General features: G+C 38.8%; 2 protein-coding genes across 3 annotated transcripts; both read right to left on the bottom strand.

The window, feature by feature from the left end:
- Nucleotides 1-767: 767 nt before the first annotated feature.
- On the bottom strand, nucleotides 768-4,448 carry LOC133725887 (uncharacterized). Of its 2 annotated transcripts, none has more exons than XM_062153287.1 (2): nucleotides 4,070-4,448; nucleotides 768-3,515 (listed from the first exon to the last, which is right to left on the bottom strand). In XM_062153287.1, the coding sequence occupies exon 2, from the start codon at nucleotides 3,390-3,392 to the stop codon at nucleotides 1,095-1,097; it is 2,298 nt and encodes a 765-aa protein (XP_062009271.1). In that variant the 5' UTR covers nucleotides 3,393-3,515; nucleotides 4,070-4,448; the 3' UTR covers nucleotides 768-1,094. The 2 variants fall into 2 exon arrangements, with proteins under 2 accessions (XP_062009271.1, XP_062009270.1); XM_062153286.1 differs by having other exon boundaries at nucleotides 768-3,501.
- A 4,091-nt stretch (nucleotides 4,449-8,539) lies between these two features.
- On the bottom strand, nucleotides 8,540-9,874 carry LOC133743697 (F-box protein SNE). Its single transcript, XM_062171727.1, has one exon. It carries the CDS (start codon nucleotides 9,358-9,360, stop codon nucleotides 8,917-8,919), a length of 444 nt encoding a protein of 147 aa, XP_062027711.1. The 5' UTR covers nucleotides 9,361-9,874; the 3' UTR covers nucleotides 8,540-8,916.
- Nucleotides 9,875-14,734: the final 4,860 nt, after the last annotated feature.

Raw genomic sequence — 14,734 nt, 5'->3', positions numbered from 1 at the left:
TTTTAATAATTCGATCTTAGTTCTCAATAGCATAAAAAGTTTTTGATTGGAATAAATTCATCCATTGAGCTATGCAATCTTTAATTTAGGTTCATTTAACTATTACTTTATATCAATTAGCTAGTTCAATGTATTAAGAGATCTCAAGCGTTGTAGATTTACTTTGCGTTGAACTTTTCAATTCTCAGGGTCGGAGAATCAAGCAAAATATTGTGGAGATTGTTGCTAATTTGTAACTACAATTGTTTTGAGAACAAGATTCTCGTTAGAACGTTGAATGATGTATAAACTGTTCTAGGTCATGTAATTAGTAAATTTGTGTTGATACAAAGTTTTTTATTTCGGCTCCTTAGCTACTTAAAGAGAATATCAAGAAAAACAATCTCCAACATTTTTCTTAAGCGGCTCTCTACTATGTTTTACTAATTAAAATGCTCATCTTTGGTTTCTTTTTATTCTTATAACGATAATTATGATTTTATTTAAAACTTGCTTGCTAAAATATTTTTTGACTACTTTAGTTAAAATTTGACTTGTTGTTCAAAGTGCACATAGTCGGGACTTATACAAAGCAAGAAAAGTATTGGCAAAACTGTTAAGAATTGCTCTTAAAACACTTAATTTAGGGTTTAAATATCTTATTTGAATGGATGTTTAGACTTTTCTATTGGTGATTCGAAGTAATAGTTATGAGTAAAAACAATAACAATACAACACTGGTGTATGCAGGGAAACACAGTACATTGGAGCAATCAGCAATGCAATAGATCGGCAACAATGAAGAACTAAAAAAAAAAACCATTGCATTAATGCAATAGTGTTCATTTTCCAATCTCTCCTGAATAGTATTACAACTCTCCTGGACAAGTCATAACTGTGGGGTAATGGTGTAAACAAACAGTCACTAGAATCGAAATTGTTGTCACAAGTTTTGCTGGGTAAACATAGCACCCCCTAAATCATATCAGATGGGGTTAATGCTAGCCAGGTGTGACATATTTGTACAGTTAAACCTAATTTTGTCTAAAGAATGCTAAAAACGAACTCCCAAGCAACCAAATCTTTTGTTCCCTAGCTGCTTTAGTATGTTGTGCTTAAGCCTCAGCTTCCATAGCAGCATGAATCATCTCATCTGGAGTTGCAGCAGCATGAAGCAGCTCGTCTCTTGTTGCAGCATGAGGTAGCTCGTCTGGCGCTGCAGCATGAAGCTGCTCATCTGGAGTTGCAGCATTAAGCAGTCCTTCTGGAGTTGCAGCAGGATCCAGATCCCAACACTTACCAGGTAGGTTAGTCCCTTCTCCGTTGAGTAACCATGCGGGCACCTGGTGAGAAAAGCGTAACATCTCTCTTCTTGGAATCCATAGAATGGCGCTTCTATCCGTATCAGTCTGGTACACTGACCTAAATCCAGCCAGCTTCAAAAGGGGAGAGACGCAAACACCAATCTCTTCCGAGTAATCATCAAGAACCTCCACCATTTGATATTGGTGCCTCACTTCATCTGGAGTTGAACTATCCCAATCTTTTGACCAATTCCGATACAGAGCCCAGATATCCCCACTTTTTGGGTATATCTGAACAATACCTCCTCTAGCTGCTTTCGTGCGGCTCAAAATATGAGAGAATATGTTAACATGCTCAACGACATCAAGGTGTCGAGCTCTGAAATTTCCACAGGACTTGGTGAACCCGCTATCCAGCCAGTTCACGGGCCCGAATTCACTATCAGTTTTAGAGCTCAAGTAAGTAATGAGCAACTTAAATGGTTTGACTGAGACCACTTCACGTACCAGACAGTACAACCGAGGCATGCCATCTTCATCATATAAAGCCCATATTTGCTTTGGCTTAAAACATTCCTCTGACCTATCTTCGTCAAAATTGTGGAAGTCAGAGTCAGGGACTGGCATGTTTTGGGGCTCAGGGTCTCTATGGAAGTGTGGCTCACTTTTCTTTGTCTCTAATTGATGCCCTGGAGCTCCTCCAGATTGACCCACTCCAACACGTCTTTTTGTTTTCTTTAGTGAAGCAGCAGCCACTTCAACTTCAGCATGCCTTTTTGTTTTCTTTAGTGAAGCAGCAGTGACTACAACTTCAACATGCTTTTTTGTGTTCTTTACTGCAGCAGCAGCAGCAGCAGCTTCTGTAGCCAACTTCATCTCTTCTAATTTCTTCGAGATTTCCGTTCTCGCCTTCTCGATCAACATCTTCCTAGCATCAAAGGCTGGTGCCGTGGAGCATCGTCTGGTGGGAACGTCTGCTGAACTAGGAACTTTCTGATCATGCCCAATGCTGCCATTTCCATTTGCTAGGATTGCTTCTGAAGCAGATTTTGATACTCTGTCGTGATCCCCGACTCTAAAAGTTGCTCCAACAAGAAGTTTCCTTTTTTTCTCAGGTCCATTACGCTTGATTTTGGGATGTTCATCATAGCTAGCAGACACATTCAAATCCACATTAACCACAGCATTTTTTATGGAACGTTTTCCATTCACTCTCAATTTGGGTTTTGCTCCAGCTTTCTTAACCTTTCCATTTGCCTGATAAACAACATCAGAGGTTACAGCTGATGAGGACCCGTGAGGGCTGACAACTCCAGCAGAAGTTCCAGAATATGAGCTCCACTGAAATGACACATTTGAAATATAGTCATATGCATGTCCAGTATGAAATCCAGGGGCACCATTTGCTGGGAACAAGGTACCGTTGTTTGGAACATAGGTAACCCCATGATTTGAATGCCCATTATTAGGATATGGCCAAGGAGTATAGGGGAAGGAGCCATTTGCTGGGGCTGCCCCAGATTCCACAGCAATGAAAACACCTCGACAGTTCTTACACGAAAGTCTTTTGTTGACATATTTCCGGAGATACTCATACTGAACCTTGCAAGAAGTGCAAACGGTCCAGAAAGTGTCAAGTCTACCATGAGATGTCATAACCCCACCAGCATGAACTGTAGAGTAATTTGGTTGATTAACTGCAGTTGCCAAGTGCTTGTTTCTCTGAAGATCATAAAAGCCTCTCTTGGTAGTGTCAGACAACAAGGTCCATGCTTCGGAGACAAGTTTGAAAGCGCCATCAGCTCCCACACATTTGTTCTTATCAGGGTGGAGCAACACAGCCATCTTCTTATACTGCTTCTTCACTGCATCTTTACTTGAGGTGGGCTTCAACCCAAGAATCGAATAATGATCTATTTCACCACAGAATCTGTACTCGGTAGCGGCATAAACTTCAAATGTGGCAACCATTTGAGCTATGCCCTCCAGTTCCGGATTGAGTGATTTTGCCTTCACTGCATAATTCATAGCATTTATATAGTCCTTGTCAGCAAATCGCTTCTCAGCGATCTCTTTCGCCTTAAGGGCCTCCTCTTTGTTAACTTCCATGTAGGGACTCAGATCACTTCAAAACCAAAATCTCGAAACAAAATCTACAACGAAAATGTGCTTAACCGCGGAAACAGCCCAATTCTCATGCATATCCACATTTCCAATTCTGCAACAACACAACTAAGAACATTTAGGATATTACCAAGTAAAGCTACAATAATTCCTGCTCACAACCATAACTGGGCTATAAATGATAATAAATGCAGAATTACCGGAAAATATATAATCCAAATCTCACCCACCGACTAACTTTGATCACCGCAAATCAATCCAATTACGCAAACAACCGGTAACAACTAGAAAGATTTGATCTTCATATCAAGCAAACAAAACGAAAAGATTTGATCTTTATCACAATATGAGAATTGGGATTTCTGCATCAATGAAAAATTAGACAAAAAAGAATTGACTGTTTAAGCTCCTTTCATTATCCTCAGTGTTTCTAAGCAAACCAAACACTTCCAGGTATCAAAATAAACAATCCATTTCTCCACACCCACTAACAAACAACCATGAAATCAGCTCAATTTTTCAAATCCAGCCCCAAATTCCACTAAATCCCCAGCTTAAAAAATGCACAGAGATCGAAAATCCAAAGACAAAACAATTCACCGCAAAATCAAAGCACACAGTACAGATTGCTACACAAAGCCCAACTTAAAAAAGGGACTCACTGAAATTCCCGCAGCAACGGAGGTGGAGAAGACCCAGATCGCCACGTGTGCTTGGGAGCTCGAGCAAAATCAAGCTCTCAGCTTTAGCTCTGAATCTCAGTCACTGTATCCAAAGCGGAGGAGGACAGTAAAGTTTGCATCTTTAGGGTTGGGGACTGTAGAATCGCGGGGGGTTTGGGGAGTCGGTGGATTTGGGGAAGGACGGCGATCGACGGCCAAGAAATCTGGCGATTCCGTCGGAAATGGGGACAAGATTTATTAGGTAATAAAATGGTATGAAATTTTTTTTATTTTCAGTGAGAAGTAAACAGTGTGTTAATACTATTTAATGGTGGAGGAAGCTATTTTGCGCTGCCGTGCGTTATGGGCGTTTTGGGTTATTTTTTTTTTTCTTTCCTTCCTTCGATTATGTTTGGTAGTGGGTAGAAGTGGACTTTGGGTTATGGTATTTGTTTAATTACAATTTGGGTGGCTAAGATTGGCTAATATATTAATTTATTGATTTATTAGCTAATAATTACATTATGTGGATTATTTTGAAAAATAATGACACGAATTTGTTCATTTATGATTGAGATTTTTAAATTTCAAATAATGGCATGGAAATGTTGTTCTTGTCTAAAGTCCGATGAAATGGGAGATACGCATGATAACAAGAAGATTTCATACAATGGCATGGAATGATTGTTCATGTCTGAACTCCGGTAAATTGGGAGATACGCACAGTAACGAAAAGATTTGGATTCACTTGCTGTTTTTGAGCTTTGTCGTTTTTCGATTATATTTTCTTTCGTATAATGGGAGTAACCGTTACTCGTAGATTCGTCTGGAATATTTCAAATAATGGCATGGAATGATTGTTCCTGTCTGAAGTCCGATAAATTAGGAGATTGTTTTTGACTGAAGTCCCTGATAAATTGGGAGATACATATACTAACGAGAAGGTTTGGATTTGCTTGCTTTTTTAGTTTTTTTTTTTTTTTTAAGTTTAAGGTTTGTCGTTTTCAATTAGATTGTCTTTCATATAATGGAAGAAACCGTTACTAGTAGCTCAGTACTTATAATTAACTGCACTTGTTCTATTTAGGATGTTTAATTTGGAGATCCGTACAGTACGATAATGAAAAGACTTGGACCTATTCTCTATTTTGAATTCAACCTTTATTGTTTTGTACGTAGTCGACGGTTTTTCTTATAATTTCTATATCTAACGAAAAGTCAGTTACAAGTAGCTTTGTACATATAATTAACAACATGTGGCTGGGCTGGGTTTCGTTTGTTCCTGACGGAGGCGGCTGGGTTTCGATCCGGACGACAGCAGCTGGGTTTCACTCCAGACAGCGGTGAGTGTGCGACCTATACCAGGTTGGGGTTGAGTTTCAATCTGTGATGCGGTTCGTCCCTCTCTTCTGGGTTGGGCGCGAGCTCGGAAGCGGTGGCGGCGAGGCGGGGTCACGGCGGCAATCTACAGACGTGCGTGGAGCTTGAAGGCTTGGGGCTGTGGAGAGAAGATGGGTTGGGCTTCGCTATTGGGCCTTGGTAGGATGTCCTTTAGGGCTGCTGTTTATTGGCCTGGGCCTTCACTTTGTCATTTGGGCCAAGTGTTTGGACCTAGGTCTATAGATTGTTAGTAGTGTTGCTTTCAATAACCCTTTTCTAGGGACCATGCTTGTTAGTAGTGTTGCTTTCAATAACCCTTTTCTAGGGACTATGCTTGTTAGGTTTTCTTTCGGGCACTAATGAGTATAGTTTTACTCGGTCTATTACTACGTTCTAGGTTTTCGTAGTAATAGGCTTGCTTTCATAAGTGAGCACTGGTTGTATAATGAATGGTCTAGTCCCTATGTACCATGTGGTACCCCCACAACCTCTTGTCTATCTGTCAATGGTAACGGAGGGGTATGTAATCGCCATTATGACCTGAGATTTATAATGACAATCATTTATCGATTGATTCAAAAAAGTAGCTTTGTACATATAATTAACAACATGTGTACTGAGCTATGTCTAATTAGGAGATTAGTACTGTAGAAAAATAGTTGGATTTACTCGCTCTTTTGGAGTCAAATCTTTTCCTTCTAAATAAGGTTGTGGTTAACAATTTATCTTATAATTTGTTTCATCCAACGAAAAAAACTGTTGCATGTAGTTATGTATTTTAAATTAACTGCTCGTGTGCTATTAAGTATGTCTCGCAAGAGATGAATTTTGTGACAATCCCACTAGTCAAGTACTTAAATCTAGGTTTTGATATTTTTGATGATCCTATTATTTTTCACAGCCTCATGTAGACCTCTTGCTAAGAGATGTGATCTTTAGCAAGAGAGAAACCTATTATTATTATTTTTCTTAAAAAGACATATAATATGGACAACATTATCTTGAGAGACCCGCCTTATTATTTTGAAAAAATTTATTAGTTTTCTTAAAATGACATATCATCTGCTACACTATTCTGGAGAGCATTATCTCGAAAGATCTGCTTTATCATTTAAAAAAAATTATTGTTTTCTCTTAAAATGACATATAGTATGTTACCCTATTATCTGGAGAGCGTTATCTCGAGAGATCCGCCTTATCATTTTCAAAAAAAGTACCTAATCAGATTTTTCTGCTAGAGTTTCATTTATCATGTGTTGTCACTTAAAATTACATGCATCATTAGTCATTCTTTATTTATGGTAGGTAGTTCCCTAATTTTCTCTTTGCCATCACTACTTCTTGTCTTATGTAATTACTTCAAATTACCTATAAGCCTGTAACCGGCCTTCTCCTCCATAACTCAAAACTCTACCCCTTCACATGTTTGGTGTGATTTGGAATACTTCCAAATGTGACTGCCTCTACTTCCTCTTTTCCTGGTCTGCCTTGCTAAGGCAACCTTGTTGAGATTTTGAATCCCACCACCAAATTGGGTTTTAGCCTCACATTAGTACTAAATCACGAACTTCATTTAATCTGCTGAACTAATTAAGTTGAGCTAATGGAAAAATGAAGTACCAAAACATGAATGGATATCCACCAAGAAAGTCAGGCTCATCATAGAGAATAGGACTGAGTGTTTATTGAATTCTGGAGGACTGATTGTACTTCCACAATAGTATTACTATTACACATATTTCCTTTGGATAATATGGGATAGGTGATAGGTCTACACCATAATTTGTCTGCTGCTCTTTTGCTTTTTCCAATTGAGATATTCTTCTTTTGGCCCAGAAATTTTTGTCTGCTATTAAGATTCAAATCTTCATCTTTTGGTACAGATAATGCACGTTACAATCTTATTCCTTCATCCATGAAAAGAACAAGAATATAAAAAAAAAAGTTTTATTTTCTTGATTACGTGGGGACAATGAATTCGAACTTGAGACTTTTACAAACGTTTTATTGAAGAGAAATGTTTTATTAACTTTACGGAATGCTAATTGGTGAAATAGCTTTCTTTAAAGTTCCGCATTAACCATATTTAATACCTGTTATGTTTCCTAGCTAACTAGGGGAGCTCCCTTAAATGACATCTAAAATGGCCGCTTACCGTCTTGGTGTTTTGATTCTCAAAATACTATCAAAATACCTCTTTTGTTCATGACTTTGATTCAGATGCATTTTAGGTAATTTCTGATAAATTTAGTGTACTGCAATAATATCTGAAAATCAATTCAACGAACACTTTTGTATGAAATTATGAGTCGGTTACATAATTAGGTGATCGGTCATGAGTTGACTAATAAAAACTTAATCGTTGGTCTCACATCTTAATCGTTAGTCTCACGTCAATCAATGGTTGAGAATCGTCCACATACAAAGGTTGCAGATTTCACTGTAAAAAGCTAGAAGATGTCTTGACCCAGATGGGGTGGTCGGAACTAGGGACTGTGAAGCCAGTGAAGCGCTGTAAATTCTTAAAGATGCATAATGATTCAATTATCATGAGCTACTGGTTGGACCACCCAGTTCTAGTAGATCAGGCTGGCTTAATTGTCCAGTCCCAATCAAACATTTTAGTGGCCCATATCTCACTTTCATAACCGACAACCAAATGCCCAAGAGAGAATTGCTTCTTTGTTTGGCCGATACACTCCTCCATACACTGGCATTAATAAACGGCCTAATGCTCTCTCGTGAGGTCTTGTCTCTCTAAGACTCTAAGCCAAGCCCTTTGAGCATTTTCCACTATTTGCCTATCTGGGTTTTGTTTTTCAACTTGTATACCCCTACTAGATCTTACTTTCACTACAAATTTCGACTACAATTTAATTCTAATCAATTAAAACGAGAAAGTATCACTAATTTCGCTCACAAACAACTAATCGATCAATGTTTCTTGGCCTAGATTCAACACAAGATAGTGAAAAGAAAAATATGTAAACTAACTGCTAATCATATATGTTTGCTGAATATGACAAACAAATGTCAATTATTGATTTTTTTGGGGAAAAAATGTTTAAGAACCTTGAGCTTCAGTGGGAATTTCTTGGGGGTATATAGAAACAAAAGGAAAAGAGAATCCACTAAACTTTTGTCACTACCCACCTAATCTTCACTGTCCATGCCTGCTTTACTTAAGATTCTAAGTTCCACAAGGTAATTAAAAATGAACAAATAAACATATTTTTCTTACAATTTCCTCAAAAGAAAATTACAATAAATTTAATAATACTAGACATGAAAAGCACCACCATCTCTCCTTTTCTCCCCACCCAAAATGACAATTATTTAAGGGATACCCATAAACCTATAAAAATTAAAAAAAAAAAAAAACTAATTATTTTTTTCTTAAATAAATAAATTGATATGTATACTAAGTAAATACTATTACCATTAAACTACAGAAAAAGTCAAACCAATCAGACGTTCACCGGGTTGCAGAGGAACATGAGCGACGAAGCCGACGCATCGCCGCCGCCGAGTCTCCTCTCGTAGTAGTCAACACAGAACAACGAGAGCGAGAGCTGCACCTCGTCCCTAGTCCACACCCTTCTGACCAGGGCCGAGTCGCTGAGTCGACTCAGCACTGGCCGCACGCACACCATGTAGAGACGCTTGTAGCCTCCCAGGGCCACCACGACGGGCCGAACGGAGGAGGGCGGCGGGGACGACACGTGGCGGAAGCAGAGGTGTTCCCAGAGCGAGTCGTTGCGGGCCACGGAGCACCAGAGGCGGCAGACGCAAGCGGAGACGCCGAGGGAGGGCCCGTCGAGGCGTTTGAGGACCTCTACGACGATGTCAATGTGGTCGTTGATGCAGAACTGGTGGAGTCTCTCGTTCTCTTCCGGTGAGTTTTGCTGCATGGCTAGATGGGATACTCGAGACTTTGCAGTGTTGGTGTTTGTGTGTTTAGGTCTGAGAGAGAGGAGTGAAACAGTACTTGAAAATGGTGAGGACTGAAGAGTGAGTGTAATGGAGCGTGTGTATATTATATAGGGTTGTGCATGTAGTCATAAAGTGTGGTTTAGCCGTTTAGGGGTTTAGGGGTTTTGACTTGCATGACATGAGAGAGAAACAAAGTTCCTTTGGATATCTGGTTACAGTAGTGCTAGACTCGTTAGATTTTTTCACCAAATAATAGATGTCGAGAATGATTAGAATTTCGAATACTGCTGTGTTAATCATATTTTTAGTTTGTCATTCTACACTATATTAATTTTATTATTTCTAACATACAAATTCGTAGTAAGTGTAAGTAGGACGACAAACTGAGGCTGCGTAGATTGTTCTAAGTTATGGGGTTTGGTTAGTGAGAAAGTTACATTCAAAAGAGAAGAAAAATGTAGTTGTAGAGGGTATCGAGGGGAGAGGAGGAAGTGGCCAAAGGAAAAGGTCCAAGGCCAATAACTGGAATCGATGCTGAATGCTGTGCTTTTTTCTCTTTTCACTGATTTTAAATAATGTTTTTGGGGTTGAGCAGATTTGTTGTTTGTTGTTCTTGTTGTTTTTTTATATTTGTGATTGTGTGTGCAGCTGGGAATACTTCAAGACTTTGGTTTGGGGCCGTTGGGAAATAACTTTGGAAGAACATCTATATAGTTTGGGGAGGGTCTGCAAAGTCTATATAATTGCTAGCTGTGGACGTGTGTTTGTATTAAGGTGTAGGACCATGGACTCTGTTGATGCTAGGGTTCTGTAGCTGTGGGGAGTGTGACTTCTCTAAGGGCTAAAGGACCCTTTAGTTAGGGTCATCCGGTCATGTGTGTGTCTCATTCAATTTCACGTCCTAGCCTCTAAATCTTAGAACAACGGACCCTTTAGGGTACTGAGAATTCGAACACAACTTGATGGAACTAACTTAGTCTTGCTTGTCTCAGTATGCGTAGGTTGGGATTTGGGGTTTGATGGAATTGATATTGTAAAATTATATTAATTGAGTGACAATTTGTGGCATGATGATACAACTAAAACTTGACGATAAATTTTGTTATTTCATGTGTAGATATTGTACGAGTGATTGTATGACATTAGGGTTCTACATAGTTGCAAATACAATATTAAAAATGTCTAAATTTGAAGATCTAACTCGATCACAATTGATGTTAAAATAGTATAAACTTTAACACAAATTATTACTCTTTGAAGTTCAATGATTGTCTTTATAGTTTGAAGCTATGTTTCTGTATGTACCTTCCACTGCCACTATAATAATTTGCTTCTGGGTTGAATTGAAAAGCTAAAGGAAACTTTTTACATGTTGTATCAGATTCAGACTAGGAACTTCTTCTCCTTCTTCTTTCTTCCCAATGGACAGAGAGAAGTCATATCATAGGAGGTTGTGTTCCAACCTTCCTCTGCAGAAAATAATGTGACATTGGATACCAGCCACAGCAATAAAAGACTTTATAAGCTGATGAGTAGTCAAGGAGTAGCTATTTGTTTGTCTCATGGGGTTGGAATTTGGCCCAGAAAGGAAACCCCCCAATCCCTTTTAGACAAAAAGCATATAACCAAAATAATATCAATAAAAATACAGGTCTTGGATTTGAGCCTTTGAGATTGACATTAGATTGTGTACAGAAAATGAATCTTACCCCACAGTGACCCCTTCAATATTTTTAGAGGTGAGTGTTGTTTTGTATTGTGTTGGACTTGTTTGTTGGACATATTTGAGATAGAGAACACTGTTCCCTATTCTTTGCAGTGAAAAGAATTTGATAATTGCAAAACTACAAGCAGATCAAACCTTGTGAAGCACATGAAAATTTCACAATTTATTTTACTTACTTCCGTGAAGACTTGTGATTTGGTACCATGTTGTTTGTAAAGTATGTGCCACATTAATAGGTCAACTTGTATATTATTGTTCGATACAGTCTGATTGGATTTTACATGGATGAATGAACATTATTGTCAGAACCCTTTTGAGATTTTCACATCTGTACTTGGATAATGCATGAAATTTAGGATCAATATGTATAGAAGAATCCATTCAAGTAGTTTAATATTTACTTTGTTTTTAAAATGACAACTCAAGGAGATTAAATAAGAATCTATTTGATCACAAGGTTAAGGATGTATAGATTCAGAGTCTGCCTGCCCAAACACATAGAGATAAGAAGTTGGAAACAATGTGATCCAAACAAAGAACCAGGAGGGAAATGGTGAACAGAAAAAGACTTGGAAAAGAAACAATGAATTTACAGCAAGGGTTCTGAATCAATGCAATAGATGACATAGACACATAGTAGGCTAACTGCTCTCTTATCTAGAAGTGAACCAGTATGGAATCTAAGGTCTCATTGCTTGGGAAGTTTAGCTTCAAATGCTTGTTGGTTTTCTGTATGGCATTGTTCTAGAGGTATGGGGTTGAGGGTGTGTTTCATTCAACTTTTTAATAGGTACTTACTGGGCGGAAATTTCCTAGTTCATGTTGCAAAGTAATTGCAGCAAAATTTGACTTGGTTAGGCATGTAAAAATTAGCAGAGTTTATTCACTGACTACTGCTTGTGTTGAGACAGAAGGAAAGAGAATAGCCTCAGAAGAGTTTGGATTCATACAGCTGGCACAAACTCTGGTATGGATAACTATTTCTTGGACATTAGCAATAGATAGATACTGGCATAATAACTTATTGGCATCTTAATTAGTGAATAACTGTTTGCAGATATTTTCTCAATTTTATCGGATATCCTTGATGTGACACTATTTCTAGACATTTTTTTGAGTAAAATGAGGTCAGTCCTTTTTTTTTTTTTTTTGAGTTGAAAAAGTCATCCATTATGCAATTTAGCAAGCAGTACAATAATGACTTGCCCGTTAGGGCTGTCAGAAAAAGCCATTACATAGAGCACACTATACCAGCACACCCCTCACACAAGCATACTACGCAGCACACCCCTAGCACACCCACCTTTTTTGGTTAAGCGCAAAAACAAGAAACTAAGTAACCCCAAGAAACAAATAAAATTAACAAGAGGCTACTAGGATCTTGTCGATCTTTCCCCCTCAGAAAAAGAAAACAGACCTAACATCCTTTCGTGAAAAAGAATACAGGCCCAAACCTAAAATAAAAAATAAAAATCCCGAGACCAAAGAAGCCCAAAGCCACAGGCAGCAGCCCAAAGTCCAAACTCTCCATCCCGTGAGAAACCTAGCATGCATCACGTCTACAGCCCCTTCAGAACCGCCACCACCGACCTTGCCTCCATCGCCGATGCCAGCCAGATGTCCGTAAGGACAACCAGCAACATGACCGCCACCGCAAGTCCTGATCATGGTAGCCCGGCCAACCTCCAAAACCTGCTGCAAAACACACCGATCCAAGTCCCAGCCTTCAATGTCGAATCCACCAACACACGCATTGATAGCCGATCCGGATATCAACCTTCTGCCATCAGTATTGAGCCTACCACCACCGCCACCACAGAGCAGCAAGACAAGAGTAAAGTCTCCAGCAATGCAGGCAGAAGATCCACCAACAAATTCAGTCTTCGCCACTAGAAAACCAGAAGCAAAGGAAAAAGAGTCACGGGGCAACCGAGCACCGCCACTCAAGGGATGACCAGAGAAGAGGGCAAGCCTAGCTTATCCATCCGATCGTAGGTACAACGCCGCCGCTAGGGTTGGGTAGCCACGAGCGCCCGTGAGAGAGTCAGAGAGAAACGCATGAGCTTGACTGCTAAGAAATTACTTAATGAGGTCAGTCCTTTATTGAAAGGAAAATGCTTGAGATCCCAAAAAATTATACCAAAACTCATTACCAAATGATGTGGCATATGACATGTCATTGATTACATGGAGTTTTTGCTTAGTGGATTTTTTATTTATTTTATCTTTTGTAATAAAATAGACTAAAGTGATGAATAGAAAATAAATTCAAGATAAATCATTAAATTTGTTTCAGAACGAATCATTCAATTGCTGCTGTGAAATCATGATAAGTTTCATATGTCAATTCATTTGTTGCTGCAACAACAATTTGTAATTGATTTTGATACTTTTTTCTTTTGAAGAGAAATTGGTTTTGATACTACGATTATAGTGATCAGTGAGATTATATCAGGCAAAAAGATGGGTTCCAAATAGAAGAACTTTTTGAGAATTAATCAACAGCCAAAACAAATGCTTCCATCAATTGGATTTGCAAGATCATAGTTCTCAAAAGGCCGAGATAGGGTGAACAATGACATAATTGAATCACCATGAATTTTATTTTGATTAAAACAATCAAACATCTGTTATAGGTTGTTTCATGAAGCTTTAAGATTTGTAGAAGATGGTGGAGAAGATGTCAAACTTCGTCAGATACCTACAATAAGGTTTTAGAAGAAACTCATAGGCATCGGTGAATTAGGGTTTTCTAAAATATATTAAAAATAAAAATAATTGTATTTTATAATATTTTTCAGAAATCCATGTCACTAATATTTGAAAACAAGAGTGTTGATGTGGCTGATGCCACATCATTTTGTATTCATATTTGGTAAAAAAAATTTGTGATACGTAGCACTACTCTTATTGAAATTGAAATAATACACCGATACGATGCCAAAAAGCATCAATAAAAAAAATAAACAATGTGAAAGGAAAAGATGCAAAAATTGCATCAGAATTACAAAGAAATAATAAAAGTGCTGCAGCAACGTCTAAACGCAACATTGATTTTACACTACGGATTGCAGCAGTGTATAGTAGGTGGCTTGACTACCTATGCCATTCCAACGCACAAATTGACAATAGTCAATTTGGTCCCAGAATGAGGGCACTCTCCCACCTAAAGAACGAAGCCGGTCAATGTTGTCAAAACATGACCATGTTGGCAAACGATCTTTCACGAATAGATACCATAAACCTGGGCCCCAAATCCAATACCAGTAATAAGCAGAGGCCCCAAATCCAATACCAGTAACAAGCAGAGGCCCCAAACCATTCCAAAAATTGAAGAACAGCCCAATGAACAGAGTGGGCTGGAACCCAAGCCCAACAATTATAGTGGGCTAGAAATCGAACCCAACATCGAGAATAGATTGAAGCCCAATCCCACGGCCCGCTCGGATCCCAAATCCGGATCCTCTTGCTCCGGTCCTAGACCCGATGCGTCTGGTGCACCACCCAACTCCACCGCAGGCAAGACGAGCCCGACACCACCGCTGCCTCAATTGCATCTCCGCCACAATCAAGCCAAAACACAACCTGGCAATCGAGGATCTCGTTCCTAATCTTTCAAAACCTGA

Source organism: Rosa rugosa, chromosome 1, assembly GCF_958449725.1.
Source record: "Rosa rugosa chromosome 1, drRosRugo1.1, whole genome shotgun sequence".
NCBI lineage: Eukaryota > Viridiplantae > Streptophyta > Magnoliopsida > Rosales > Rosaceae > Rosa > Rosa rugosa.
Note: the sequence above shows the minus strand (reverse complement) of the source record. Positions and strands in the feature narration are given on the sequence as shown.